Source organism: Polyergus mexicanus, unplaced genomic scaffold, assembly GCF_030449975.1.
Source record: "Polyergus mexicanus isolate NDT 795.1 unplaced genomic scaffold, iyPolMexi1.0 SCAF_8, whole genome shotgun sequence".
Lineage (NCBI taxonomy): Eukaryota > Metazoa > Arthropoda > Insecta > Hymenoptera > Formicidae > Polyergus > Polyergus mexicanus.
The window spans coordinates 9,406,133-9,433,845 of record NW_027223328.1 but is presented as its reverse complement, the minus strand read 5'-3'; the positions used below and the strand labels follow the sequence as shown (position 1 = coordinate 9,433,845).

Sequence of the window (27,713 nt, the reverse complement as noted above, 5' to 3'; positions counted from 1 at the left end):
AAAACGCTCGCATTATGTACCTCGTATATAATTCTACGAGTACGCATATAGAAATGTATAGATAGTTTCAAAGCAAATAAAATGCAATTAACGCGCTCGATTAAAAGAAAAATATACAAAATGGACAGAAGCGTCAAATGACGTAGAAGACGAAATACTCATCGAATCGCATCGCTCGTTAGAAGAGACTGCGGATAAATGAGTGGAATAAATTTCTGATAGCGCTATACGCAAGGTATCGAGGTATACCCTCCGAGATAAACTCTAATTTATCTGTATCGAGAGAGAGAGAGAGAGAGAGAGAGAGAGAGAGAGAGAGAGAGAGAGAAATATAGACAGCTCGGGGCGCGCAATTAGATACGCCGATATACAATATATAAGATACACACGCGCAAACACATATGTTTGTTGATTTCTCATCGCCGATGCGATTCGTACAATCGCGTATCGAAACGATCGATATAATATGATACGATTGTAATTAAATATAATTAGGCACGTCAATGGTCGAATTTGAGAATCCCTCATTACGGAAGCGACGCTACTTAAAACAGATCCGAGTCGATTCGTCGCGGCCCACTCGGTCGATTCGTAGTGAATACATTTTCATAAATTAGGCAAAAGACCCGAGAGACTCTTTTCGAGATACGAGAAAAGTAGTGGGCGGTGATCGTCTAATCGCACAAATGAAACGACGTGATTAAGAGATCCATTACGCGGTCGACGGGGCCCATACGTTGTAAATTTAAGCGAGCAGGACGACGTTCCTGATCCACCGACGTCATTGCGAAAAATTCTGCAAAGCAATGCATCTCTCTCCTTCTCTCCTTTCTAGTTGATTCGTTATTATCGTAATAATTATCTCAACATTTTGCCTATGGCGAGAATTGATTATCATCGAAAAGTCATTGCGATAGGTTATCGTTACCTCGTCGTTCTTATCAGCATGTAACTTTACTTTTACTTATATGACAAAATAATTTGAATTCGCGTAAGAAACGAGCAATAAGCGAAGGGGCCCTAACAAAAAAGAGGAGAGAACGCGGAAGATTCGCGCCTGGTACACGCGCAACAAGCGTATTTTTCCTCTTTTCTCTTCCTTTTGTCCTTTTCAGCGAAATACCATTGACAAGGATGCTGCGTTAAATGCGGTGCCTTATCAATTTTTGTTGGATTTCGATAGAGCGTCTCTCTTGCACCTTCTCCTTCTTCCCTCCGTTCTACCTATATCAATCCTGTTCTCGGGACTCTCCCGTGCTCGCGTATTTTTATTTATTTATTTATTTTTTTTTTTTTTTTTCATTTTCTCTCTCAACTTCTTATCCGTCGTCTCAAATAACTGGACTGGCCCACACTCGGCGCTCTCGCATGGACACACCTATCTACCTGCCTGCGTCTACCTGCCTTTACCTGCCTGCCTGCCTACCTACCTGCGGTCCCCCCCCCTCCCTCCCCCCTACCCTCTCTTGGTGCATAGCCCGATGCATTCATTCTCCGGTTTCGCATCGATGTACATGCATATTGAACTATGTCGCGCGGACGACCGTGCGAAATGGCGCACACGCCGGTTTTGACACACGCACGCACGCACGCGCGTTCGTTTATACGACGGGGTAAATAATCACGGCGCGATCAACGGTGGCGAAGAATGATTCATCAGATTGCGGGGATAAGTTTGAGAAAGAGAATAATATCCTCTCTTTGTTTTGTTTTTAAAAATATCAGTTTTAAAAATTGACAAATTAATTGGAGTTTCTTTTATCCTCTTTTTTTTTTTTTATTATTATTAACAACCGATCTCGGTTTTACAACCGACGAGAGAAGAGTAAGGCAGTGTATCGAGAGCGCCCAGTATGAAATTGTATCGCGCTTATAAAGCAACGTGGCTCGATTTATCTCTGTCAACTTTATCGTACCGCTAATTTGCTCGATAACTTGTTGGGGAATCTGCCGGCTCGGGATAAGATGTATACGGCTGCATCGGTTCGCGAACAGCGAGTGATAACATTCGCGAGGGAAGCTCCGCGTGTATCTACTGTCTTCCTCCGTGGAGAGGAAAAAAAAAAAAAAAGCTAGATAAAATACATGAGATGCGTGTGTGAGCGAAGGTGCCGCCCGGGGGAAGGAGAGAAATTGCCTTCAGGAATTTATGATCGGGCACAGAAAATTACTATTGCCGCGTCGAGTACCGCGACATATCCCTCGGTCTCGCTCGCGCGTATACCCGCGGAACTGATATTTATTCACATGTAAATTATGAGGCCGCGCGAATCTGTTTAGACAACTGCGAGACTACGTCCGGGAACGTCCGTTCCGAGGGATGAGTGTCGATCGTTCGATTATGCGTTTCATCCGATCGCGCGATTACATTTCGATTTGGATTTAGGCGTCGCATCGTAATTCGCTCGGCGAACAAGATCCGCGATAGTAATCGGTCAACGGATACCGTAACTTGGGAAGATGCAGCGAGACGAATTTCCATCTACAAATATAGATGAGACAGTCTTTCTCCCTTCCTTCCCTCGCCTCTCTACAATCCCTCATTATTGGCCACGGACCGGGCTCGTGCTCGGCGATGATCTTACTCGCCGAAGGCGAAGGTAGGAACGGCGACAAGACGAACGGGATCGATATAATTCAGTGTACTTTAGTATAGAAAAGCGCCAACGGCAACCAACACGAGCGTGGTGTGGTGTGGAGGATCCTGGTGTGGATTGAGTTATGGACCGATGCGCCCAGGCGCTCGCTCGAGTCCTCGGGGGCTCTCCCCGTCTGTGGATATAAGGCCTCTTTAAGCGCCTCGTATAAATAAACTAGTTAATAAATTAATATATCACACACCGGCGCGTATCTTCTTCGCCGAGTCGCTGCCGTGGACAAGTGCTCCTGCGAAAATCGCCAACGAGACAACCGAGGCCATTAATAACGATGTACAAGAAAGAGAGGGAGAGAGAGAGAGAGAGAGAGAGAATTCGCGTCGCTTGTCGGTGTCCTTCTTATTAAGATGTAACCGGTCATCGGGAGCAGTGTACGATAAATACCTTCCAGGAAAACGCTCGGGGAGAGAGTAGGTAGGTAGATAGGTAGCTGTGAAATTCTTTCTTTTTCTTCCCTTCTTTTGATAACAGGTAGGATAGGTACTCGGGCCTCGAGTAAGAGTTTCGCGCGGTTTGTAATAATAAACGCGATAATGTGCCTCGTTCGCTTGCGATGTCACGCGAACATCGCGAGTTGAGTCTTGAGCGTTGGGGCAACAACGAGAGATACAATATATCTCGAGATTTGACCCTTATTTAATCTCGATGTACGATGAATGATTTTGCATTATCTAAATCTCAATTAGTTATTAATTTCAATACGTTCGATTCCCTCCCTATTAATTTATCGTAATATATATACAATATATGTGTAAATTATATATAAAATTATATAAAAATTTATACAAAATTTAAAAGTTATAGTTCACGCTGTTGCAAGATGTTTCACAATAGATATTGTTGCGACAATATGTAATGTTTACGCTCTACAGATATTGCGAGAAGGAAGGCAGAGAGATCTCGCAGAATAGAGAGAAAGAAAGAGAGAGAGAGAGAAAGCACACGGACGGCTATAAATCACCAGCCTAACGTAACGAACACCGTAAACGAGATATGGCCGTGGATCTCTGGACTAACTGATATACTAGATGCGACCCCCCGTCGCAGCAGCCTCGTGCGAATACGAGTGTCGTACAATGTCGTATTAAGTACATTACACGTCCATGTGACAGGGATCTCTTTCTCTCTCTTTCTCGGTCGACGTTATTTAATATCGCATCTAGTAACACCTTACCGTGCTAAGGTACCTGGGATGTTCTGACAGTGAAGTAGAGCAGCCTTTGTCTACACCAAACAATGATTTATCATATACGATTAGAGCGAAAGATGTAAACGACAATGAATATTAATAATGGATTTGAAGCTCTAACGATCCTTAGAGAATCAAATTTTATCCTTATAAATTATTGTTTATTTAATAAACATAAGTTAAAAAGTGACGATAATTATTTGCAAAAATCTCATATGGGTACTTTGATTTTCGCATATATTCAGCAATCCTCAGATAATACAAAATGTGTATTATAATTCAGGAATCTATGCCGTAATATATACGTATATGATAAAATCAAAATGATCTCTATGAAGGATATAAGCTTTTGTAAATAATTATGGAGAAATAATTTTTTTTGTATAAATTTTGGATTTTTATTATAGTAAACAATTTAATTCTGAAAATTTCAGCAACTCTTAATACAGAGAGAGAAATTATACCACATATTTATCGCTTACCACGATCCGGATCAGTTAAAAAAAAAATCAAGTCGGGCTACCTCGTTAAAAATGAGATCCCTCGACGAAAAGAAACAAGCATAAGAGCTCAAAGTGGATTCGAATGCAAATTCGATGGTCGGACTCGGATCAAACAAATGCTAAGTGCGTTTTAATTATAGTAATTGGTTAATTGTCCCGCGTTATCTGATCAAGTTCAACTTGTCGATGGAATAAAAATCGTGCACATTTATCCTTATCAGATTTTTGTCCGACGATAGTGGAGGGAGTCGTGCTGGTTTCATATAAAAACTGAATCGGAACCACATGCAATTCGTTAAAATCGAATAAACGTCCGTTGATTATGCATTCATTATACCCACGGTGGTGGTCCCCTCGTTAGGATCGTAAAAAATTATTCATAGCCGTTGCGTCAAAATCGCAATCTCGTCCAGTCTGCAATTTTTAATTTCTCAACTTTTATATATTACTGTGTGTGTTTATTTGTGTGCGTGCCTGCTAAAAAGTATACTTGTGCGTATCTGACTTTATCAAGAGTAACAAAATTGTTCAAGCGCAAAATTTGACATGTATAAATTAATTTCTCATAATTATAAGCTTCGTTAATTGCTCATCGTACTTATACCGAGTAAAATTAATTGCCTCGATCTCTCATCGGAAACACTGCGATTAATACACCGCGTGATTTCGATATTCTTTTTTTTCTGATTGCGCGCCAAAAAATGCGGTCACTCTGTTTTAATCCAGCAATCGCTACTCGGCGGCGGTTTATGATGATTGAACGATGATTATTCATTGAATCGGCGCGGGCAAGTAGTTTCAGATTACAAAAGGACGGTCAAAGGGATGACCATAAAAGTCGGTCCCGCTCTCTCGTCCGTCTCGCGGGGAGTCGCGCGATGCTCTTTGTCGTGCCTCGGTCCATCCATCGTCGTACAAAAGGGGACAGGGGATGGGAGGGGAGAAAACGTAGTGAATCGCACGTGCATTACTTTTACGCCATTGTATAAGGGAGAGAGAAAACGCGGGCCCTAAAATATTCCACCCCGCATGCTATCATCGCGCGGTTATGCCTCATGAATAACTCTTGGAACGTCTCTCCTTCTCTCACTCCTTTTTCTCTCTCCATCTCTTTCTCTTTGTCAGATCCGTATTATGAAAACAATCGACCGCGCCGGGCGTTAAACCGTAGACATAAGTGTTAAACGACACGGCGACCATTGGGATTTAACTGGCACACGCATCCCCCTAAAGTCGTTAATCTTTTAACTCCCGACTACTATATTCGGTTGCATAATTATTATAATGAGTGTATGTGACAGTTCTTATCACGTGACATTTCGAATAAATGGGACAATATTCTTTTTGGATCAAAATATATCACAAATTTATTAAAATTTATCAAAATTTATTTATTAAATTTATTTATTAAAATTTAACTTTAAAAAATATTTTATTAAAACACGCGGATAAGAAAGGATATCACTTTAAATTTCCAATGTCGATGCTAGATTTAGGTAATCTTTTTACAAGATTGATTGTTAAAGATCCATATAATATCTAACTTTTTTTCACAACTATAAGATAATTTTTCCCTGATTTCAGTAAATCCTGCATCTTGCAGACTGTTTTCGCGAAGCGCTACTGAACTGTCATTTAATTTAATTTATGATGGTAACCAAGTCATATATATTAATTACTACCTGCTCGTTGCATCGGCGAGCAATGCCGATTCTGACAAAGGTTCGCCCGAGGCTTCGTCGATGAATCAAGTTCCTTACAATAGATTGTAACTCGAATTTTGTTCGTTTATAAAAAGATTTTTCTGAGATTGGCGGCCTTAACGAACGCAAAACATAAATTAAAAGATTTGACTCCCATGCTAAGAGATTTCAGATTATCTCCTCGATTAAGAAAGCGGATTAAAATAACTTATTCTCGATTCGTTCGTCAATTTGTCGATTTTTTCCGAATCGGCATAATGAAATTCGGAGAAAAACCGAGGTGGAATAAAAATGCGCGGTACCTTTCGCTAACAATAATATTTCGTTTCAGACCGAATTATAATTATCATGGAAAGATAATCAGCGGATCGGAGAATGTTCGCGATGTTATCGCAGAGATCCTGATTAATATGAATATTTGATATCTAAGAGTAATAGCTAGATGCGTGTATTTTTGCAAACATCCTTACGGACGATCAATGGCGTGAAATGAAGAAAAAAAAGCGACATTTCATTCGTCTTGGTACCGTTCAATGATACCTATCATCGATACAGGCTTGCGTAGGCGAGTCGAGGGCGAATGATCTGTCCTCCTGTGACAAACGCCGCGGACCAATAAGGATTTCCCGTGCACAATACCCGTGCGTGCGTATAAGAGAGACACGGACGCGCGAAACCTTTAACCCCGACACGACGAGCGAAAAGAAAGGGAGGAGGGACAAAGCTCGAGCGAAAGCAAGTTTCACACATACACATGTATGTACGTGCCTATATACGTAGGAGCGAGCGGGCAAATTTTTCTCACGACGAAATAAAGATCTTGTCGGACACGAGGTGATACAAGACGAAAACATCGCCACGCGTGGTGGCCGGAACACGCTCGTTCACTAAGACGATATCGCTGGTTCTCTTCTCAGCGTCCACCCACTAAGAGTTTACGATACATTTTGCACATGTTCCGCTTGCCTAAAATGTCAGCGTTAATGCTTTTATAAATGCATCTACTTGCATTACAATTAATGAATAATTTCGATTAGAAAATACAGCCAATAGAGAGAGAGAGAGAGAGAGCAAAATACATATATTGAATTTTATATCAAATGTAATAATAATAATCTAATACTGGAGATCGCGCAGAGGTATCTCGATCCCGTAAAATATTAAATTACGGTAAGTATATTTGATACACCACACTATGTATAAAAAGAACTCGTAAACGGATCGCATTACTAGATCCATTTGTAACGAAAAATACATATGAATCTCTTAGAAGTCAAATTGATCAACTCCTGATTTATTGCACATTTTTTTTTAATTTTAATATCATTAATTAACTAGCATTAATCATACGCTGATACTAAAATTAAGAAATTCACAAAAGTCGGAATCGATTAGTTTGACTTCCGAGAGGCTCATATACTATCGAGGAAAGCTCTTTATATATTTTAAGACAAGCGAGAGATCTCCGTATCTTTCTAATCGGATTAAATCATTCCCCTCCCCCCCCCCTCCTCCTCTCTCTCATTTTGAGAAAATAACGAGTTAAGATACTATCTTATCAATGACGCGGTAATACGGCGCGAAATATTTTATTGCCCGGACACGATACACTGGGGCTTGTTACCTTTAATAAGGTCGACTGGCGGGACATAAAATCGCTGAGGATATAATAACGTAGAGTCAGGCAGAAAAAGAAACGCGCCATCTCGGACAATGCGTGCGTTGTGGATGGATGTTTCGACGCATCACATATTTGAGATCCATCGTTATAAATGTGTCTCACCGATATAAGATGAAAGATAAGATGCGAGATTTAATTCTCGTCGGAATTATCTCGTGGTAGTTTTAAAGCCGGCCAACAAATCGTATAGATTCTCGTTGCTTTGATTAGTCGCGCCAATTTTTTCGTATCTCTAATTAATTTGAAAATCTTTTAATTTTTTGGATAAGTCCTACCTTTCTCTCGCCACGATGAGTGATGGAACTCGATGGAGATTCTTTCTTTCATGACAGAACGACAACGATGAATCTTTCCGGATGAATGCGACAAATCCTGAAACAAAAAATATGATATATCTTACATTAATGGAAAATCTTAATAAGATACTGCGCGGATATACATATTCCAAGTAAGATTGTAATATCCGCTGAAATAAGATAAAAGTCTAAATTATGATTTCTCGCGATTACATTTATAACAGAGAGACGAAAACTGTTGTCCTGGTTTCAAAATATACCTAGACTTATGTGTATGTAATATTATACATAGTTATACTAATGATATATGCTTACTCGAGAAATGAACATTGTGCTAAGAACTGGATGGTCGAAGAATCACGATGAGATCAAACTCATTATTAAATGTGATTTCGCGTCGTGCAATCACCGTAAATAATCGCTCACGTTCGGGTGACGCGGCGGCTTATAACGTATGGGCTATTACATGATATTCACTTAAAACGCGATGATATAAATTAAAAGATCGTCCAGGCACAACGATTGATCGCGGGACCCGTTCCCTTATGCTGGTTTTTTTTTTTTTTTATATATATATATATATAGCTGTCGCTTAAACGTCTGCTACTTGAACGATCGTCGAGGATACTTTCGCGAATAATCGAATCCGTGCGAAACTTGGGAATCAGTAAATATCAGGCGCGAATAACGAAGACATTCCTTCGTCCTTTTGCGCAGAAATGATTGCGATTCAGTCACTTCGAACGAAGATAAATTTCAACGAGAATACTGTTGCACGCAAGGATAATCCATTTTCGTTCTACTCGTTGCTCCGCAATATTTTCAGACGTTAATAAGCGCACGGACAACGTGACATACACGACGCACGCACAAACGCACATACACAGATGGCTACGTATATAATGTACGGTGCAAATAGATTGAGGCCTACTCTCTCGCCGGTTCGGCATGAACAACGACTCTTCGGTATCACCGTGAGTCGTGACCTAATATGGAAGCGGTGCTCATTTGGCGCGTTCACGTTTTACAGCTGAAATGAATTTATGTGAAAAGGCCACCTCTCTTTCTCCTCTCCGCCCATCGGCGGAGCAAGCGAGAGAGCAAGAAAGAGAAAGAGAGAGAGAGAGAGAGAGAAAGGAAGAAAAAGAAGAACCGCCGCGTCGCGGCACAAATGCCGACGAAACGATAAATTTACCCCTTACCAGCTCTTCCGACGTTAAACGGATGGCCGCGCTGCCGTCCTTTGACATAAACGCTCGGCATAAATTCATCAACCTTTTGACCGATGCGCCCGCTCTCGCGTCTCAGGACAATCGGCTCCTTTTTCGATTCGACGCAAAGTGCCGGGCGAGTGCGACGCTTCCGTAAACAGAAATGTTGCAATTTCTCTCAAACTTCCTCTCCGTACAATTATATCCATTATTAATAAAATAAAATATAAATGAAATCTATGAGAGAAACAGGACGTTTCGATTTCAATTTCTAGATATAGAATTTTCAAAAGGATTTTTACCGGGCTCTCAATAGAAATTAAGACATCCGAGTCTTAATACGAAAATAAGCCGCGATATATAAAGCGGAAACGGACACACGTTCGTAACAGACATCGAAACCTTTCGTCTCCCCGCATAAGGATTGCGCTCCGTCCTGTTACGTTCTTAGTCCTCAGGACAGAAACCGTGCCGCAAAAAGCGCAGCATCATGGCCGCAATCTCGCGAGGCGTAAACGCCGTTCGTTTTCTCACCGCGAGTGCGATTGCGCGACAACGGGCAAGAAAATTATCGTGGTAAGCGAGCAACGGCGTCTGACAATAAGAGCATCTAAGAGAATGTACGCGGCTCTGCAACGCCCCATAGGATGTCGCTATATTTTTTTTTCCAGAACGTCCTACATTCGCCGCATTCGTCCTCTCGAGAATCATCCCTTCTCGCTTGCGTAATAAGACAATTCTATTTTTAACTCTTTTTAATATCTTGTTCTTTTCAGCTGTTTTCCCTACTTACATTTGTTAACTTTAAGTAACAGAAAGTATTTGTAATGTATCTGTCAATAGCGCGCTTTTATTCTACGCATATGGTATATCCATTGGATATTGAGAAATACAGAGTTTCAACTGTATGTATATTTTAGCCCGCCTGCATTCTATATACATTTATAAGTAAATGTCGCTCAATAATATTTGCAGAAATTTATTTTGCTGTCAAACATGTATGAAATACACATTACATATATGTATATACTATATACACATGAAATGCATGAAAGAGAAGTTGATATTTCAACGCTCGCTCAACGAGTAAGAAAATCATCGGAAAGTAGTCCGATTCAAAATAGCAATTCTGTTTTTAGGTATATCTTAGCCCACCCTCTCCCTTCCATAGTCGCATCGATGATTTTGAGACAAGGACAGCTTTATCCTGACGTACCTTATTGTCGCGGTAGTAATCAAAGCGCGCATCGCAAAAAAAGCAGAGACGAATGCAAGAGTCGCGGATGCAGGCTGTCTCTCTCTCTCTCTCTCTCTCGCTTATTTACTTTCATAATACACGAGTGCAGGCAGGCGCGTGTCGGTGGCTGTAAGTTATGGCCGTGCACATAACAAACATCGACTCGAGTTATCGTGTAGGATGATTTCGCCGTAATTACAGTTAACCGGATCTCTTTTCATTTCCCGGGACGAGGATCGAGCATTGCTCGATAAAGAATGCACTTGTTCCATAGGCGAGCGTAAAACGCGGGACGCGTACAACTAACGCGAAGTTTAATTTATTCATTATATTGTTCGGCCGATGTGTTTCTCTCATACTCCACTCTGGTAATTATACGAGAGCGAAAACTTCCTCCGCGCAAACTGGTTTGCATTATAAATTCGGTGTTATATAAACTGAATCTGCATGAGATTATCGCGGGATTACTGACACGACGGACGCGCGAATTAAAGCCGAGAGCGAATTTGACGACGACAGAGTGAAACGCCAACTGAATCGGACAGATCTGAGAGCGGCGCGTAGGTGTCGACGACGACGACGACGATGATGATGGAGCGAAAGATGGGTATCGCGAGAAAACGGACGTACGGTAATTCATTCGACTTGGCATAAACGAGGGCGAGAGCGAGACTCACGCGGGTAATTAATTGCGCTCGCGCGCCGCACCGGGCGAACAACTAGCTGTAATAAATTCGCGTGACGGAAAAGGATACCTTGACGAGGCAGCGCGAGGTTTGGACTCCGTGCTAGAAGACACGGAGTCCTCGGATCTCCGGTTGACGTGCAAATTTCAAACGCATCACGCGCGTGCAACTATGAACATTAAATTATTAATTGACCCGGAAAGAGAGTGCGTTTACTTTTTTCACGTCATCTACGGACGATGTTGACCGTATTCATGTAGCCACGACACTCTCTTCGTTTACACACTTCGTATATAACATAAATATACTTTCTGATCATTTGCGAATTTTTCTATTTTACTTAGAATTAAATTTGACACTTGTTAGATGTATAACGGGAGTGAAATATTTTTTTAAAAATATATATTGTCTATTTACAGGTAGCAGGGAGGCGGCTTTCACGTATGCGATAAGCTCGGCCGGTGTCACGTATGCGGTTACCGCAGCTTGTAGCCGCGGCAATATCACCGCCTGCGGTTGCGAACCTGCTGTAAGGTACTTGCAAATTTCACAATGATGTGTGCACGCGCCTGTATACATAACGCGCAATTTAAAATTTAAGTTATTAATTCAAGTTATTATAGATTAAAATATATAGTGTCTCTTTGTAGAACGAGAAAGGAATTACCGCCGAACGGCTGGGAGTGGGGTGGTTGCAGCGCCGACGTCACGTACGGGATGAGGTATCACGTTAATTAAGCAAAGATTTAATTAGATTCTTATTAACTTCGTTATCTTGCCTCGCGACGACAAACACGATACGTCAAACACGAGACAAACGCTCGCTCTCTCTCTCTAGAGACACGCGTGAATTTTAATATTATAATTTAATGTTAGGTTCGCGCGTAGGTTTCTGGACGCGAGAGAGATCGAAGGAGATGCTCGGAGCTTGATGAACCTTCACAACAACAAAGCCGGAAGAAAGGTAAGCGAAATAAATTGACGCTAGCGTTTCTCTTTCGCGTTTTTATCTCTTCACGTAGGATTTATAAGAACGTCGGCTTTTCTCGGCGAAAAGAGAGCTCTCGGATATGAAAAGTGTCAAAAGCCAGTCAGACGGATAAGCGCGTCAGCGTAAAGCAACAACTCTGTAATGAACGTCATAATTGCCGTGAAGCGATACTAATTACTGTAACTCGCGAGAGGAAACGTTTAGCGTGGAAATTAAGCTCGCCGACATTTGACGACGGGATGGTACTTCGTCGCTACTCGATCACCGCGTCGTATATAATTATATTACACGTGATTTTAAGATTACATAGTAAAGAGTATTATACGCGAGAAATTATGTACAATGCAATCGAGAGAAGCGGATGCATCGCCGTTCCCGTTAACCTGTTACTTAATTTACTCCGAAAGCATTTACGTTAATAAACTTATTTGCATGCTATGCTATGCGTGCATTTATATAACATATTTTCTTATTTCTACTCAGAGGACATATTAGAGAAGTTTGATCGTTTAATTTTGAAAAATACTCTGCATATATATATATAGTGTCGTTAAAAAAAAAATATATATATATATTTGTATAAAGATTAGCAATAGTATCTCGGGATGAAAAGGAGATTGGATAACAAGGTGGTAATATCGATAATGAGACGCGCGCATCTCTCGTATACCAAGCGTATGCAAACTAGACGCTATCAAATTTTATTGCGCGCAATAACCCACTGAGAAGCCAATCATCCCCGGAGAAGACAATGTCGTCGTTTCGCGATTCGCACGGACGCGCCCGTTCACCTTATCTAGACATTTCAATCGTATCTCTTGTGAAAATGATCAGTATCACACAATAATATGATTAAAATATGTAATATCGATATTTTACTCTGCATCTACGTGTAATTAAAATAATTCTTTCTATAGTTGAATAATAGTGATTAAGAGCAACTGAGAGACTTATCGAATTGCTATAATGTATCGAGGATTAAAATTCTTTTTCTGTCTTGTTAGACGATTACTTTGCTCGCGCAGAAAGGTCGACAATCGAAAACGAACGTTGTGAGAAACGATGTCCGAGGTCGAGGACGGCGTACCTTAATTGGGGAAAGTCCTTCGAGCTTTCTTTCCTCTCTTCGAATGGGCCTTTATTACGGGCGGGCAATAAAAACACTCCTTCCGTCGGTGTATCGTATACGTGTACGTATATGTGTACCCCGATCTCGCGGGGCTAACGATTTATTCTCAACGTCGATCGCGTCCCAACGCACATACTTTATGTTTCCGACGATTTTTTAACCTTTCCCGCGCGCCTGCATGGCACACCCCACGGAGATAATTCGAAATATAAACCAGTTTCGTACGCATTGCTATCGTATCGTATCCGTTCGCGCGCGCGTTCGCGACCGATGCACAATGAGAAATCCCTTCCTTCCCCCTTTTCGCCCTCCTTCCTTCCCATCGGGAATCGAGCGAGCAACAGGAATTTACAGATGAGCACTCGATACCATTACAACCATTTAAAATCACGCGGTCGGTCGTTCAGAGTTAACCGAGATGTATCTCTCGCGTCCAGTGGCGTCGCTATGCGAAATCTCTATATTGGATTAATTTCAAATAACATTGTTTAACCGTCACATCTTTGTAGAAAGTATGGTATTCAAATATATGATTAAGGATTTCGTTTAATTTGTACCACGAATTTGTACATATACGAATCAAATACAAGTGCGAGTTCAATGCGAAACATAAGTCAGTCTTACATACGTATGCAAATATCGAAATATGATCAAAGCATACATTGAGATTAGAGAATTTAAAGAAGAAACCTTTAGCAAATCTTTTTCCAAGAAATACAGTCGTACGTAAATCTTTCACATTTCTAAACGTGACAAAGAAATCGTATATTCGCTATAAAAAAAACATAGATACTAAAATTTCGCGATTGAAAATTATTCGTAATATTGTGATAGTCGGGGTGATACTCTCTTTCTCTACGCCATTGATCCCTTCATAATGAACCGATGCGTATCTTCTTGTCGTTTCAAGATGATTCAGGCATTGGACGATGCATCCGTTCTCATCGAGCGCGCATTGTAAAAGTTCTCGTTCTCATTTTCATTCTCCGAATGAAAGAGACCCCGGACACATGTGTAGATTTGAAATTTGCATAGGACATACCTTGTACGATGTAAAGAACTAATCGTTGTACATCGTTTTGCATTGATCGCACCGAGTTGTCGTCTGTTTCGATATGATATGTGAATTTATTTCTCGATCTTAAGCAAATCTCTCTCGTATATTCGTATCTCTGAAACCAATCAAAGGATATTCCAATTATGAAACCTCTCGCATATTGCATTCGAATAATTAAAAAAAGGAATCGTAAACGCAAATTCAGTTCTTCCCGGATTGTTACTACTTTATTTTATCACATAGCTAAATTGTTAATGGAAAACTAATTTGTTTCCAACAATAAACAAATCGCGCATAATTACACAACAACCGAAACACTTTTCATCATTGATGATGAAACAAATAGAGATCTTTTAATAACAATCCAAAATTCGAACGATTGCGTTTATTCTTTTCAATTATTCTTTAGATTATAGATATTCGGATATTCGAAACGTAATTGTAAAGTTTCCGCGAATAATGCAGAAAGTCGAAACTATAATAAGAAATAATATAAGCTGAATAACATTCTATTCTTCAATTATACTGCATCTTTCTCGTAATCAGCCGAATCGAGCGTTATAGCTTTTTAAAACTTTAATGTTTAGCGAAATACAATCATTAACATCACTGCCGCGAGTGCCTGCACTTTCGTAAAAAGCGCAAAGTTAAATGTCAGTCGTCGGAGATGAATAAAGAAAAGTGAATAATGAAGAAAACATTCGCGAGAAATCACAATGTTTATGGAAATTACGCTATTACACGCGAACGCTATTACTCTTCTTTTTCAGATCGTTAAGGCTCATCTGCAAACAGAGTGTAAATGTCACGGTGTGTCCGGATCGTGCACCGTGAGAACGTGTTGGCGAACGCTGCCGAGTTTTCGCCAGATTGGCGATGCGCTCATGAAGAAGTACTACAGGGCTAGACCCGTCATCGCTGTTACACCGCCACCTCCGTCCACGGATCAGGTAAAATGTGCCCCGAACAAATCAATGATCGATTAACATAATATTTCTAAATCGAAACAGACGCATCTTTTTTTTTTTATTTTACTTTAACGATGTTTTTACAAAAATCAACTCACCTGGCTGCTATACATCATAGACGTTGGACGCGATGTCGCATTCCGTGTCGCCGGAAATGGTACCAATATTGGGCAACGACGCCAAGACTCAAGGAAAGCCGAACGATTTCGTCAAGTCCCGGCACGAGTCCTCGTCGAAGAAGTCCAGCAAATCGCGAAAGCCGCACTTGGTCCTGAAAAGAACGAAAGTCAGCGGTGGTCCGGGTAAAGGGCTGAAGAGGATTCCGAAGAGGAGCGAACTGGTTTATTTGCAACCCTCGCCCAACTACTGCGAGCCGGATTTGGCGCAGGGTAGTCTCGGCACACAGGGCAGATATTGCAATCGTACTAGCAAAGGTGAGAGGGAATGATGATAGAAAAATTTTAATCGAGATAACGTCGCAATATTCGTCGAATTCTTACATTTTCTTGTTCAAAAGAGAGAGAAACAGAGATAGAAACGCGAATCTCGAATTTTTGTTCATTTCGCCTCCATTTTGAAATTGAATATTCGAATAGCGATTCTTCGACAAGATCGTGCTTTTTTCACGTCGTTCTCAAGAATAATATTATCACCTTCCTAATCTTGGTACACAGGACAATCGTATTAGCAAAGATGTGAGGGAATGATGATAAGAGTTATAAAGTTTAATCGAGATAACGTGTCATCGCGATATTCATCGAATTCTTACATTTTCTTGTTCAAAAGAGAGAGAGAGAGAGAGAGAGAGAGAGAGAGAGAGAGAAACGCAAATCTCGAATTTTCATTCATCCCGTTTCCATTTTGAAATTAAATATTCGAATGACAATTCTCCGACGAGATCGCGTTTTTTTACGTCGTTCGCAAGAATATTATTACCTTTCCTTCTTTTTCGTCCAGGAACCGACGGATGTGATTTAATGTGTTGCGGTCGTGGTTACAACACGCACCAATTCACGAGAACGTGGCAGTGCAGATGCAAGTTTCACTGGTGCTGCCGCGTATACTGCGAGACTTGCACCGAACGTACCGAGGAATACACTTGCAAATGACGCTGTTACCGACGTACGATGTGTACATATCTACGAGAGAATACATCTTTACCGATGAATAAAGTCTATCTTCCAGAGAACGGGAGAAACGACACGCGAGAAATATGTCGATCTCATATATATATATATATATATATATATATATATATATATATATATGTGTCATTATATAAAAACGAAGCTATACAAGCGAAAAATACAATAATAATTATGTATCGAATAATGTTTTTATCGTTTGATTCGATCGAGATTGATTTTGTCAAATCCCTAGCAGAATTCCTGGCCCGTAATTATGAAAATTTTAGACAAAAATAAAACTTAATCTCAATTATTTAGATATCGAATTCTCACATCCTATAGAGTTTCGTATCCGTCTGTTATTTTCTATTTGTTTATATTTATATATATATTTTAGGCCTCATCGATGCTTCGTATATATTGACACAATCACGCTATATAATAAATAAATATATTTAACACTGTATTCGCTGTACATCGATATGCGGATACGATTCAACAAGGATACGTAGTTTATAAGTAGTTTACGAATATGTTCTCTTAAAATTGTAGCGTAAAAGTAATAGATAATTGTTCTCTCTGAATCAAAATATATTAAAACGCAAATCTTCCTCTCACAATTATAAGCTTTCAAAATATATACAATACTTTATATAGGAATATATTTCGTAAATTATTATTTATTAAAATCACACATACGATATATATAAATTATATTCGTGTAAGAGTAATATGTTTGTTTGTTCGCTGGTAAATAAAAGTATATAAGCGTTTTCACGTCCATATATCGTATGATATTATCTTCTTTTTTTATCTGTTTACCTGACGTTCCTCGCTCGACGAATGCGTTGTTTATTTTGTTAACCGATTATTATAGCTTTTTCGTTAGAAAAAATATACCCGGTGTGTATCGATGCTGTGTGCAAAGTCACTGGAAATTATGCTTCATGTAGAATCGTTCCTCCTAAAGTCGTCTCTGTTCGCTGAGCGCAGAGTGCATTCTGGTGTTACGCAGGAGTCGTAAGTAATTTTCATAAATATGTGTGTGTGCGCGCTCGCATGTAATACACTGTAGATTTAGATCTACAAATAATTATTAAATTTAAAGAAACTTGTTTCAAAACAAGTAGAGATAATATATATATATATATATATATATATATATATATATATATATATATACTTTTTATAAAAGTAACTCGTATAACCATTACCGTTACTCACAAAAAAAACGAGTCATTACAATTTTCATTAGCTTTTTTATATATAACACTAACTTTTTACATGCAATTTTTTTTAATACAAGATCAAATTAAACACCAAAAATTTATATATAATATACATATATGTATAAATAACTATATTTAAAAAAAAATATATATATATATATATATAAAATATATAAAAAATATGAAAACACATACTGTCTACTACATATACATATAATTACATCATACATAATATCAACGGTATTTTATGAAAATAATATATACATAATATATAAATTTTATTCTCGAATAATAAGAATGTTCGATATATCAAAATCCAAGTCATATATTATTTTCCATTGAAAAAAAATAGTATAAAAATATATAAATTTATCTGTATTCTCTGTCTAAATACTGCTCAATATTTTCTGTGCTTCCTGTTTCGCTTTCTGATCGTCATCAGTTTTTGCAGAAAATTCAGTGGCCTTTTTCAAATATTTTACTGCATCTTCCTTACGATTTAGTTTCAGATATATTTTCCCTAACATTAATAAATTACGACTGTAAAAATTTGGATCAACTTTCTCGGCATTCTCATGGTACATCAATGCTTCTTCAAAGGACGAAGTTGGCGGATTTTCAAATATAACAGATACTATTTTTCGTTGATACCATGCCAAACTTGAAATCTCATAACACCAGCACCCAAGCATATAAAGTGTCGTTGCATCAGTAGGTTTTAATTCTGATGCTCTCTACAATATAAATAACGTAATAATGTCAACTAATTTCCAGATTACATTTTCTATATCTTGTTTTATAAAATTCAATATTTTATTATTTTTTACTGATAAACTAATATTTGTGTTTTATACATATGCTTAAATAATTTGTCAATTAGCCTACCAGCAAATGTTTTTTAATGTTGTACAATTCTTTAATATGTGCTTTTGTGCCTTCTAAAGTGCCCTTACTATTAAGGAATATAGACATCCATTTATGAACAGCATAGTGATCTTCTTGAATATCTAGAGCCTTACATATCAAATCATATCCTTCATAAATCAACTTCCGTGCTTCAACATCGCTGGCCATTTCAGACATTTTATAAATAGCTCTGCATAAACGCCACAAGATATCAATATCCTTACTATCCTATATAAAACAAATAAATATATAATTGCAATTATACTTTATAAAGATAATTTACCGAATTTAATTACCTTATATTTTGACAAAAGATTGTATATACTTTTATAGTCTCCTTGATCAAAGAGCGCATCCACTTTAGCGAGAAGAACCTCTTTTGTTGTAATTTGTGTTTCAGCCACATCTTTGCTCTTTATGAATCCCCACATTCCCATTGTGATGAATGGCGATACCATCCATAACTTCCTGATAGTTTGTATAACATTTTCCCTCTGAAAAAATAATTTTTTGATGTTAATAATGGGATATGTTATAGATTCTGTTAAAATTCTGTTTCATACCTGATGCACTGAATAAATATTTTTATATAGAATTCTTTGTAAAATTCTATAGTTTGTAATACAATAGAGCCTCTGTAGTAACATCTTATATCTTGATTCAGTATAACTGTATCGATTAGATAATATTTTTGAGAAGATATATAAACTGAATTAAATCAGTGTAACGAAAATAAAAGTTTAACTTACAAATTGCACTGTTGCGACTATTTGAAATCAATTATCTTAATTGTATAATAATTTATAGTTTTATAACATTGACAGCAATTTTGATACAAAATAAACATTAAAGATCATTAAAGATCATATTGGAGGCATTTAATTATCGTTGCAGGTAAAAGAGATAAAAAATGATCTTCTTATATCTGACAAAAAAGATAAACTTTCTGATTGATCCACACTGAAAGAGGAAACAGCAATGAGAGACATCCTATTTTTTAATATTTACATATATAGATAATCAGAGTGATTCAGTGATTCAGGAGTGAACAAAAAATAATGATAATCAGGTTAAGTTAGGGTCTATGTTGTCCTTGTTTGTCATATTTCGTGCACGTTGAATTTCTTTCGCAAGTTAATATTTCGTTATCTCTTATCTAATTAAAAGCTATGAAGTGCATTAAAGAAAGAGATGGATAACTCTAAATAATGGTGTATCTCTCTCCGAATATCATATGTCACGTGATCCGAAAGCAACGCTGATTCCAAGAGGATGGGAAGAGAGATAAACCGGGAACAGTTGATCTAAAATAAAAATAAATAAAAAGATTCTACCATACAGCGCAAGTAACCCCGAAATGGTTAATACGGTATCTGTGTATATCATTGACAGCGCCTGTAAATTTGAATATGTAAATGCGATTATATTTGAAACAGCGCGTTCTCTCTTTCAAGCAATGATATATTATCAATTAAAGAAGCATCATACTCGATGTACATTATTAATAATTTTATACAATAAATAATATTGAGTAACATTTAATAAAATATTAATGATATAAAACCGTTGAAGCGAAATACTCGATTAAATATATATATATATATATATATATATATATACAATATATAATCAAAATGAAATCAAATCACCGAGAATAAAGCTCAGTTAAACAGGGTTGAATTAGATCTTTATTTGGAAGATACATAGGCATTCGTAGGATAGTTTAACGTAATAGTGACGGGGAAGGATAGAAAGGTGATTAAACACAAATGTACAAACAAAATATGATATTTTTCATCGGTGTGGAGCGTGACTTATCGGCAGTGCACTTTTAACACATCTTTCTTCCTTTGAATCTAGTCAATAATTGTACACTGAACTCGACTTATACGCTAAGAGCTCCGCACGCTCTTTCTTTCTCTTCCTCTCTTTAATCGCTTCCTCCATTTTAAAAATAATTATACGTTTTTTTTTCTTTTTTTAAAACAAAAAAATTAGATAATGCATTATATTGTAAATCAGAACATTGCACCGCGATCTCTTTCGTTTGGCGGTGTAAGGCTTTATACGAGGAATTTTGGAATTACGTAGAAAAAAAAAAGAAAGAAGGGAGCGACACCAATCCGAAATGTGTATAGTGTCACGATATATATGTATCTCTATATGAAAAAATGTCGTCCTTTCCAGATCTTTATATATCATGACTCATTACAACTTTCTCAAATTACCATCTCGATATAAAATTTTTAATTGTTTTCTTTTTCAAATTCGTATGCCAGATACGAAGTACGAAATCGAAAAAATATTTTTAGCAGTTTAGAGAAGGCATTACGCTATGTTCTCTTTTTTTCTGGTATCTTAAAAAATTCTCTCTGGAAGCGATGCGCCGCAAGACGAAGAGATGGTCGTGCAGATCGCCTACTATATATATACTTATAATCATCTTAACGTTATTTTTTAAATACGTTCCTGTAGTCTTTACATGAAATATTTGAGAGTTCTTTCCTTTTTTTTATTTTTTTTTAATAAATTTTTTTTCTTTTTTCGTTAATCTGCTGTTGTTGCCCTGTGAAACCTGCCTTCTGTCACATAATACAATAATACTTGCACGGTAGGTTCACGCTTCTGAATTTGGTTGATTTTTTTTATATATCACAATGTGTTACCTCTGTATCGTCTTTTTTTTATTAACATTAATCTTCTCTTCATAATTACAGACACCAAATTCAAATGCAAAGTTTTACTTTTTCAACGTCATATTCAAGAAATATCTTAAGCCGCAAGTCTCTGCAAATGCCAACATAAGATTCTTCAAATTTGTTTTTTGTTATCTTTGTTATGTATAATACATATTGTACACATAACTTTATAAGAAATTATTACATTAAATGCAGAACTATATTTTTTGTGTACAACTCTAATCAGTTTTATCTTATCAAAGATACTTAATATATATGCAAGTAGATTTAAAAAAAAATATATATATATATATAACACAGTTGCTATTGCATTACGGAAACTACATCAGTCACTTAATCGATCTTTATCAATATCAATGTTTGCACATTAATACTCATGCACGCGATACCTACTACTTTAAAATCTCACTTCATACTGCAAATGCATCATCGACTTAAGCTTTTTCATAAATAGACAGTTGAATTGTAATCGCAGAATCATTTTTATAGTGCGTTTCACTGTGTATTTACGCTAGCGTTTTCCTCTCTCGCTTATTGCGCAGGATGAGGTTTGCCGCGTGGTGTATATCCGCCACGATTGGTCCTATTTTGTCCTCGATATTGTCCACGACCAACGCGCTCATTGCGCGCACCCCTCGCTCCTCCACCACCACCACGCTTAAAGCCGGTGGAATATCCATTATTTCCGTCGTTGTTACCCCAAGAACGTTGCTGATATCCGTTCTGGTAATTGCTATCGTTGCGGTAATATGTGCCTAGAAAAAGAAATGGATAAAATTTATGCCACATCTCGACTTTTCATATCAAGAGATTTATCCAAAGAAATTATAAAAATCTTTTTCAGAAAGATCTTATGTAATATAAATATAAATATTTTATTGTTCTCTTACCTTGTCCTCCGCGCCCATTTTGTTGATAATTATTCCTGCCTCTGCTATTATAGCCGTTAGTGGTCCCCCTTCTGTTTCCCCTTCCTCTGTATCCACGTTGTTGATCACCCCAAGTCTGCTGCGATGTCTGTTGTGGCGACACTTGCTGGGGATCTTGAATAGATTGCTGTTGTTGATCGGACTGACTCCAATCATTGGTCTCGGTCATCTGACACCAATCGACAGATTCAGTCTGTTGTTCCAAGGATGAGTCCGTAGTAGTAGTTTCATTTTGGCCATTCTCGATCTTTTCCTATACAAAGTTTACGAATCATCGAAAGTCGATAATAATGTCAATCATTTTTTTTAATAAATTTTATGCCCAAAGAATTGGACTTACCTCTGTGGACGTTTGAGTCTCTTGTTGATGTGGTGATCTTTGTTCATTAAAATTTTGGGTTTGTCCTTGTGGCAGTTGTTGTATCGCATTTTGTTGCTGCTGTGATTGTTGAGGCTGAAAATCGGTCGGATGTTGCGGACTATATTGCAAATTCGGCTGCTGATGCGAAGGCGGCATCGGGATTGGTGGCGGTGGATTAGGATTCGCGAATCCAGGAATGTGCGACATATCTTGCGGTGGTTGGTGCTGGTATATGATTTGTTGAGGGACGCCTACGGGTGTGTTTGCAAAGTTTTGATTCGTAAAGGTCTGTGTAGGAATGGGCGCGTTGACTGTGGGAGGAATGTGCGATACGATGGGTGTTTGCGATGTGACATCCGGCGAATCGAGCTCGGATTCTTGTAAGAAGAAGAAGTTCGGCGTGCCTATGACATCATTGATGCGGGGCGCCGGTAGAGGTTGTTGTTGGGATTGTTGTTGGGCTTGCTGTTGCTGTTGCGGAACAAAGTTGGTGGCATTTGTATAGTAAGGCGTGTCGACCGGTGCGGCTGGATGAGGCGGCATAGGCTGTGGAACGACCGAAATGGGTCCCGAGACCGGAGCGGCGCCGGAAACAACAGGGAGCGGCGCAACTTGGACTGGAAAGTTTGGAATGGGTATCATGGGTTCCGGTGGAATGTGCCTGTCGTTGCCATTATTGTATTCTTCGTTGACCTGTTCCTGCCCTATTTGTGGATCGGTAAGCGTCGTGTCCGCTACAGCTTCTGCAATCTGTACAAATAAAAATCGCAATATTAAATTATATATATATATACACATATATATATATATTAAAAGCTCAATACATACCTCTTCTACTGGTATTGCCTCTGAACATTCATGAACTTGATCAAAATAACCACACTGATTTATTTTTGCAATAATCTCTTTCAATTTGTTATAAGTAGTGCCAACAACTTCACGTTGTTTTCCGTCCACAATAGCCACATAGTGCTCTGCTACTTTTTGGGCTTGTTGTATAAATGTTGAATCATCTTCTTCACATTGATGTTTCATAATTACTTCAATATACAAGTTCTCCAGGTACTTTAACTCCTCTTCTGATAATTGTACAGCCCCGTTTGTTCCTTGAGTGAAGTCATTTCTAATGGAATCAGTGGCCATGCTTACTAAGATGTGTTGTATAAGTAGCACCTCTTTTACCTACAACCATGTCACAAACACATTTCAATATTTTCTTGTATTCAATATCAAATATAGATAAAATTATATTTTAAATGTTGATGCATACTTTTGCAATGTCTTGCTGCATACGCTCAACAGCCTCCTTCCGTGCCTGTTTCTTCTGCTGCTTAACCGAATCATTGGCAATGGTAACGATTTGTTTGTACAGATCCCGAGTATTGTCCAATGTTTGAAGCACTTCATCATATTTGGCCACTGCTATCTTCTGATCTGAATTCAACTCCCTTCCATTTTTCTGCAAATCCCTATATGACTCGAGCCTGCCCTAAATTCAGAAAATTATATTTATAGATTTATCTTTTTTTATAGATAATCACTAATTATTCTTTCCTTCTCTCTGTATATATATATATATATATATATATATATATCGCTCAATATTATTTTATAACTTACAGATCTTATATTTATATGTTAAAACAGAACATTATAAAACCAGATATATCAGAAAACATGATACAAGATGTAGCAAATTACAAATATATATAAAAAAATGTTAAAACACAATTTATTATCTTATTTTCAAGCTCAAGAAAATACATAATTTTACAGATATCCCGTGATATGCATATACGGTTAGACCGTGCGATATACCAGAATTCGCCGCGATCGAACCGACCGAAACAGAGAAACGCCAATTATGAAACGCGGATTTGGCGTCGCGTTGCAAGATTCGCATTCGTAAACGAACTCGGTACATCGGTACATACCGACCATGGTGTCCCGGTGACGATGTTAAAAAGTACATCGTGTACAAAGACAAGTCTCTTGCGAATAATAGAAGATACACCGCCATGATACGATGTCGCCGATGGCAAAATTGGCGCGTTCAGGGGTTCGGAATTCCATCGTCGCTTCTATCACGCGTCGCCGACAACTTCTCCGAGGTTCGATCGCGGACAAGACACGGACGAGCGGATCTCAATGCGCGTTGTAAATACTCGGGAAAATATCGAGGAGCGAGCACATGGCGCATCGGGATCATGGCGGATCGTACGGTGAGGAAGCCACGGCGATTGACAGATCGACTTTTGTCTGTTATTACGACAAGCCGGACCGCGACGTTGCATTTACCTTACGCTTCTCGAGATTCCGTATCTTATGCTCGATTACGATGATTACTTGGCGTAGGGGTTCCACGGTCTCCGTAGAGGCCTGTTTCTCTAGTTTAGGGTTGGCAGAAGGCATCCTTCACGGGCAACAAACACGAACTGGAAATCCGAACAGTAAGCAAATTGAAGCAAGTTGCAAGAGGAGTGGTGGGGATGGTGGGAGTAGCGAAACGGCGTGATGGAGGGTCCAACATTATCAAACAATGAGAATTCGCATGTGCAGCGATAGATACTAAAGCCCGTAATCAGACTACGTATTGAAAATTAAAGATTAGAATTCGACAGAACAGAAGGAGTTGAAATTTCTTTAGGCTCGGATCTGCAATAGGAGTAGTAAGCCTCAAGCCATAAGAAATTGATCAATTACACAGTCAACTGTGAAGAAAATAATCAATTCTAATCGGTAATTTTTTTACAGCTAGGCTTACTATGTCTATTATAGATCCGGCTTTATCCTAATTAGTCAAATTTTGATCTTTAATCTTCAATCTTTAATGCGTAGTCTGATACGAGCTTAATGGATTGCGTTCCAAAATAGAGTAGCGTTCGATTGATTACTCAGGACAAAGAAATTTTTGTTTCTTTTATTCTGATTGGTCAATGGAACGCTATTCTATTCCAAATTTTGAAACGTAACACAGAGATGAAAATGTTAATTAAAATTTACATTGAATCTATCTGTTGTGTGTAAGTCAAATATCAGATGCGGTGTGAATCTTTCATAACATTCTTTTTTTTATAATATTTTATAACATCTTTGCTTCTGGGTTAGGTTAGGTTAAATATTTTCTGGGATTCTTTTAAATATTTTCGGATCGTATCGTATATCTAGATATTTTATCTATGGCCGCGTTCAGCAGAGAAAGCGCTCAGTTATTGTCTTGTCAACACTCGACGTTGATTCGTTGATTCTAAAAGTAAGAACCAATCACGTTCGATTGCTACTAAGCGGTTTTCTCTGCCGAACGCGCCCATTGGGTGCGTTCAGGAAATACAATCGTTGAGTAGCAATCGAACGTGATTGGTTCTTACTTCTAGAATCAACAAATCAACGTAATTGACAAGACGGTTGTATCTCCTGAACGCACCCATTATGTTCGAAAAAAGATCAATTATTCTTGAAGAATGAATAAAAGAAATTCAAATTATACGTATATATATATATATATATATATATATGAAGCATATACACACATAACGTAGACACTACACATAGTAGATAAAAATCCAATAAAGAGAAAGGTTACAAACAATACGTTTTAATGACTATCATTGCAATTGTTGCTTATATTTTAAGGCTGTACAAAATAAGAGTATGATACTCGTATATAGTTTTACGGATTCCTCCATGTTTTATTGAAAAAATGATTAATAAAAAACATAAATATATGAGTAATATTTTATTATTTATAATATTTTGATCATATCTTTTTTTCTTGATTGCGCGATAACAAAAAATACTGCAAAGTCATTTTTCGTCTTATTAATAATTTTTCATAATTAATTTGCACGAATGAGAGAAAGCGCTAAATAATTTACAGTCGAAGAAAAATTATAATTCCGAATATTTCCTATAGGAAAAGAAGTATAATAATATTAATAGTTTTACTTAATATAATATTGACAATAATTGTATATTGTATGTCAAGGCTTCTGGTTCCTCTGCAAACGTTATATTGAATTACGAAAGGCAAAAAATTATATTCATGAATTCTTGTCTTACTAAATACACTAAAATAAATCAATTTTTTCCTATCATTTGTATGATAGTATGGACTAAAATATATCCGAAAGACTCTTCTCATAGATTAATAAATAATTGTGTTTTTTTTTAACCATCTAAATCAATTTTATCAATTCATATTATTGAATAAGAATGGTACGACATATAAAAAAAAATGTCGACATATACAAATTTCACAATTACAGTTTCTCACTTTTGATATCATAATTCAATACAGCTGCAATGAGGAAACAGACACCAAGCGAGTACTACATGCGATAATGCAATCTTATGGAAGAGGATTCGATCGAACCATATATTCACAATCGGTTTACATTATCGGTTGAATTATCGCACGCAATATGAAGATTACGCCCGATATGAACTATTGCATGGCACATTCGCTGAAAAAAATCTTCCGTAGCTACATATTTTACTTTATTTGTTATGTATTCTCTGCGCCAGTGTCCAAATGCCCGCATTTTAGCTCTCGTTTATCAATATATAAATCATCCGATAATTTATTGTACAGCCGATCATCATCGGTATAATCGTCAATACACGATTTTTTAATTTGTCGAAATATACGAAACGTGTTTAAAATCTTCGTCCGCCGATACGCAGCAGCTGATTATTACCTCACTTTCTCTCTCGCTCTATTATATCTTTACAATTTACAAATATAATTTGATACATCATCTTTAAAAAATACATTCGTTCAATACATGCATATCACCTTTCTGCTCTTTAGAAAACATTCATTTTTTTCTCTATAATATAAATCTAGAAACAAGTTAAAAACTTAAACAGTTAAAGATTTAAAACAATGTGATGATATAATAATAATATTAATAATATTAATAATATTAATAATAATAAATTTTATATAGAGTAAGCACAAATGTCGCTTGAAGTGTATATAATGGTATTTAATATACAACAAAATTCTTATCGCACTATTGTAAGATACTTATCAGCTATTGGAAAGTATCTATAGAAGCGACCTTAACATATAATACACAATGCAAATATATAAATATTTCGCTCTAATTCAAACACAATTGAGTTTAGTACTCTGCGTTGATACCACTGCTT

General features: G+C 37.6%; 4 protein-coding genes across 10 annotated transcripts in view; 1 reads left to right on the top strand and 3 right to left on the bottom strand.

The window, feature by feature from the left end:
* Prosalpha5 (proteasome alpha5 subunit) overlaps positions 1–8,105 on the bottom strand; it is a 90,357-nt gene extending 82,252 nt beyond the window's left edge. For 3 of the 4 annotated variants that reach the window (XM_070300355.1, XM_070300354.1, XM_070300353.1), the window contains exon 1: positions 8,009–8,103. The gene's annotated coding sequence lies outside the window, so the exon portion shown is untranslated. Of the gene's footprint in view, positions 1–8,008 lie in introns of all 4 variants that reach the window. The other variant, XM_070300352.1, reaches the window with a different exon arrangement.
* Positions 1–17,164, top strand: part of LOC138935632 (protein Wnt-7b) — a 55,500-nt gene extending 38,336 nt beyond the window's left edge. Inside the window, exons 3-9 of one of the 4 annotated variants that reach the window (XR_011447263.1) lie at positions 11,583–11,697; positions 11,814–11,885; positions 12,040–12,127; positions 15,111–15,290; positions 15,427–15,742; positions 16,266–16,703; positions 16,833–17,160. Coding sequence is in view for 3 of the 4 variants with exons in the window: in XM_070300341.1 (XP_070156442.1) it covers positions 11,583–11,697; positions 11,814–11,885; positions 12,040–12,127; positions 15,111–15,290; positions 15,427–15,742; positions 16,266–16,417 (923 nt within the window). In the remaining variant the exon portion in view is untranslated. Of the gene's footprint in view, positions 1–11,582; positions 11,698–11,813; positions 11,886–12,039; positions 12,128–15,110; positions 15,291–15,426; positions 15,743–16,265 lie in introns of all 4 variants that reach the window. The other 3 variants (XM_070300342.1, XM_070300341.1, XM_070300343.1) reach the window with 3 other exon arrangements.
* A 673-nt stretch (positions 17,165–17,837) lies between these two features.
* LOC138935471 (regulator of microtubule dynamics protein 1) lies at positions 17,838–19,927 on the bottom strand. Its single transcript, XM_070300072.1, has 5 exons — positions 19,320–19,927; positions 19,134–19,239; positions 18,867–19,064; positions 18,550–18,798; positions 17,838–18,398 (listed from the first exon to the last, which is right to left on the bottom strand). Exons 2-5 carry the CDS (start codon positions 19,215–19,217, stop codon positions 18,051–18,053), a joined length of 879 nt encoding a protein of 292 aa, XP_070156173.1. The 5' UTR covers positions 19,218–19,239; positions 19,320–19,927; the 3' UTR covers positions 17,838–18,050.
* A 313-nt stretch (positions 19,928–20,240) lies between these two features.
* On the bottom strand, positions 20,241–25,041 carry Capr (caprin family member). Its single transcript, XM_070300163.1, has 6 exons — positions 24,858–25,041; positions 23,830–24,048; positions 23,388–23,741; positions 22,539–23,309; positions 22,160–22,451; positions 20,241–22,024 (listed from the first exon to the last, which is right to left on the bottom strand). Exons 1-6 carry the CDS (start codon positions 24,969–24,971, stop codon positions 21,801–21,803), a joined length of 1,974 nt encoding a protein of 657 aa, XP_070156264.1. The 5' UTR covers positions 24,972–25,041; the 3' UTR covers positions 20,241–21,800.
* Between the last annotated feature and the right edge of the window lie 2,672 nt (positions 25,042–27,713).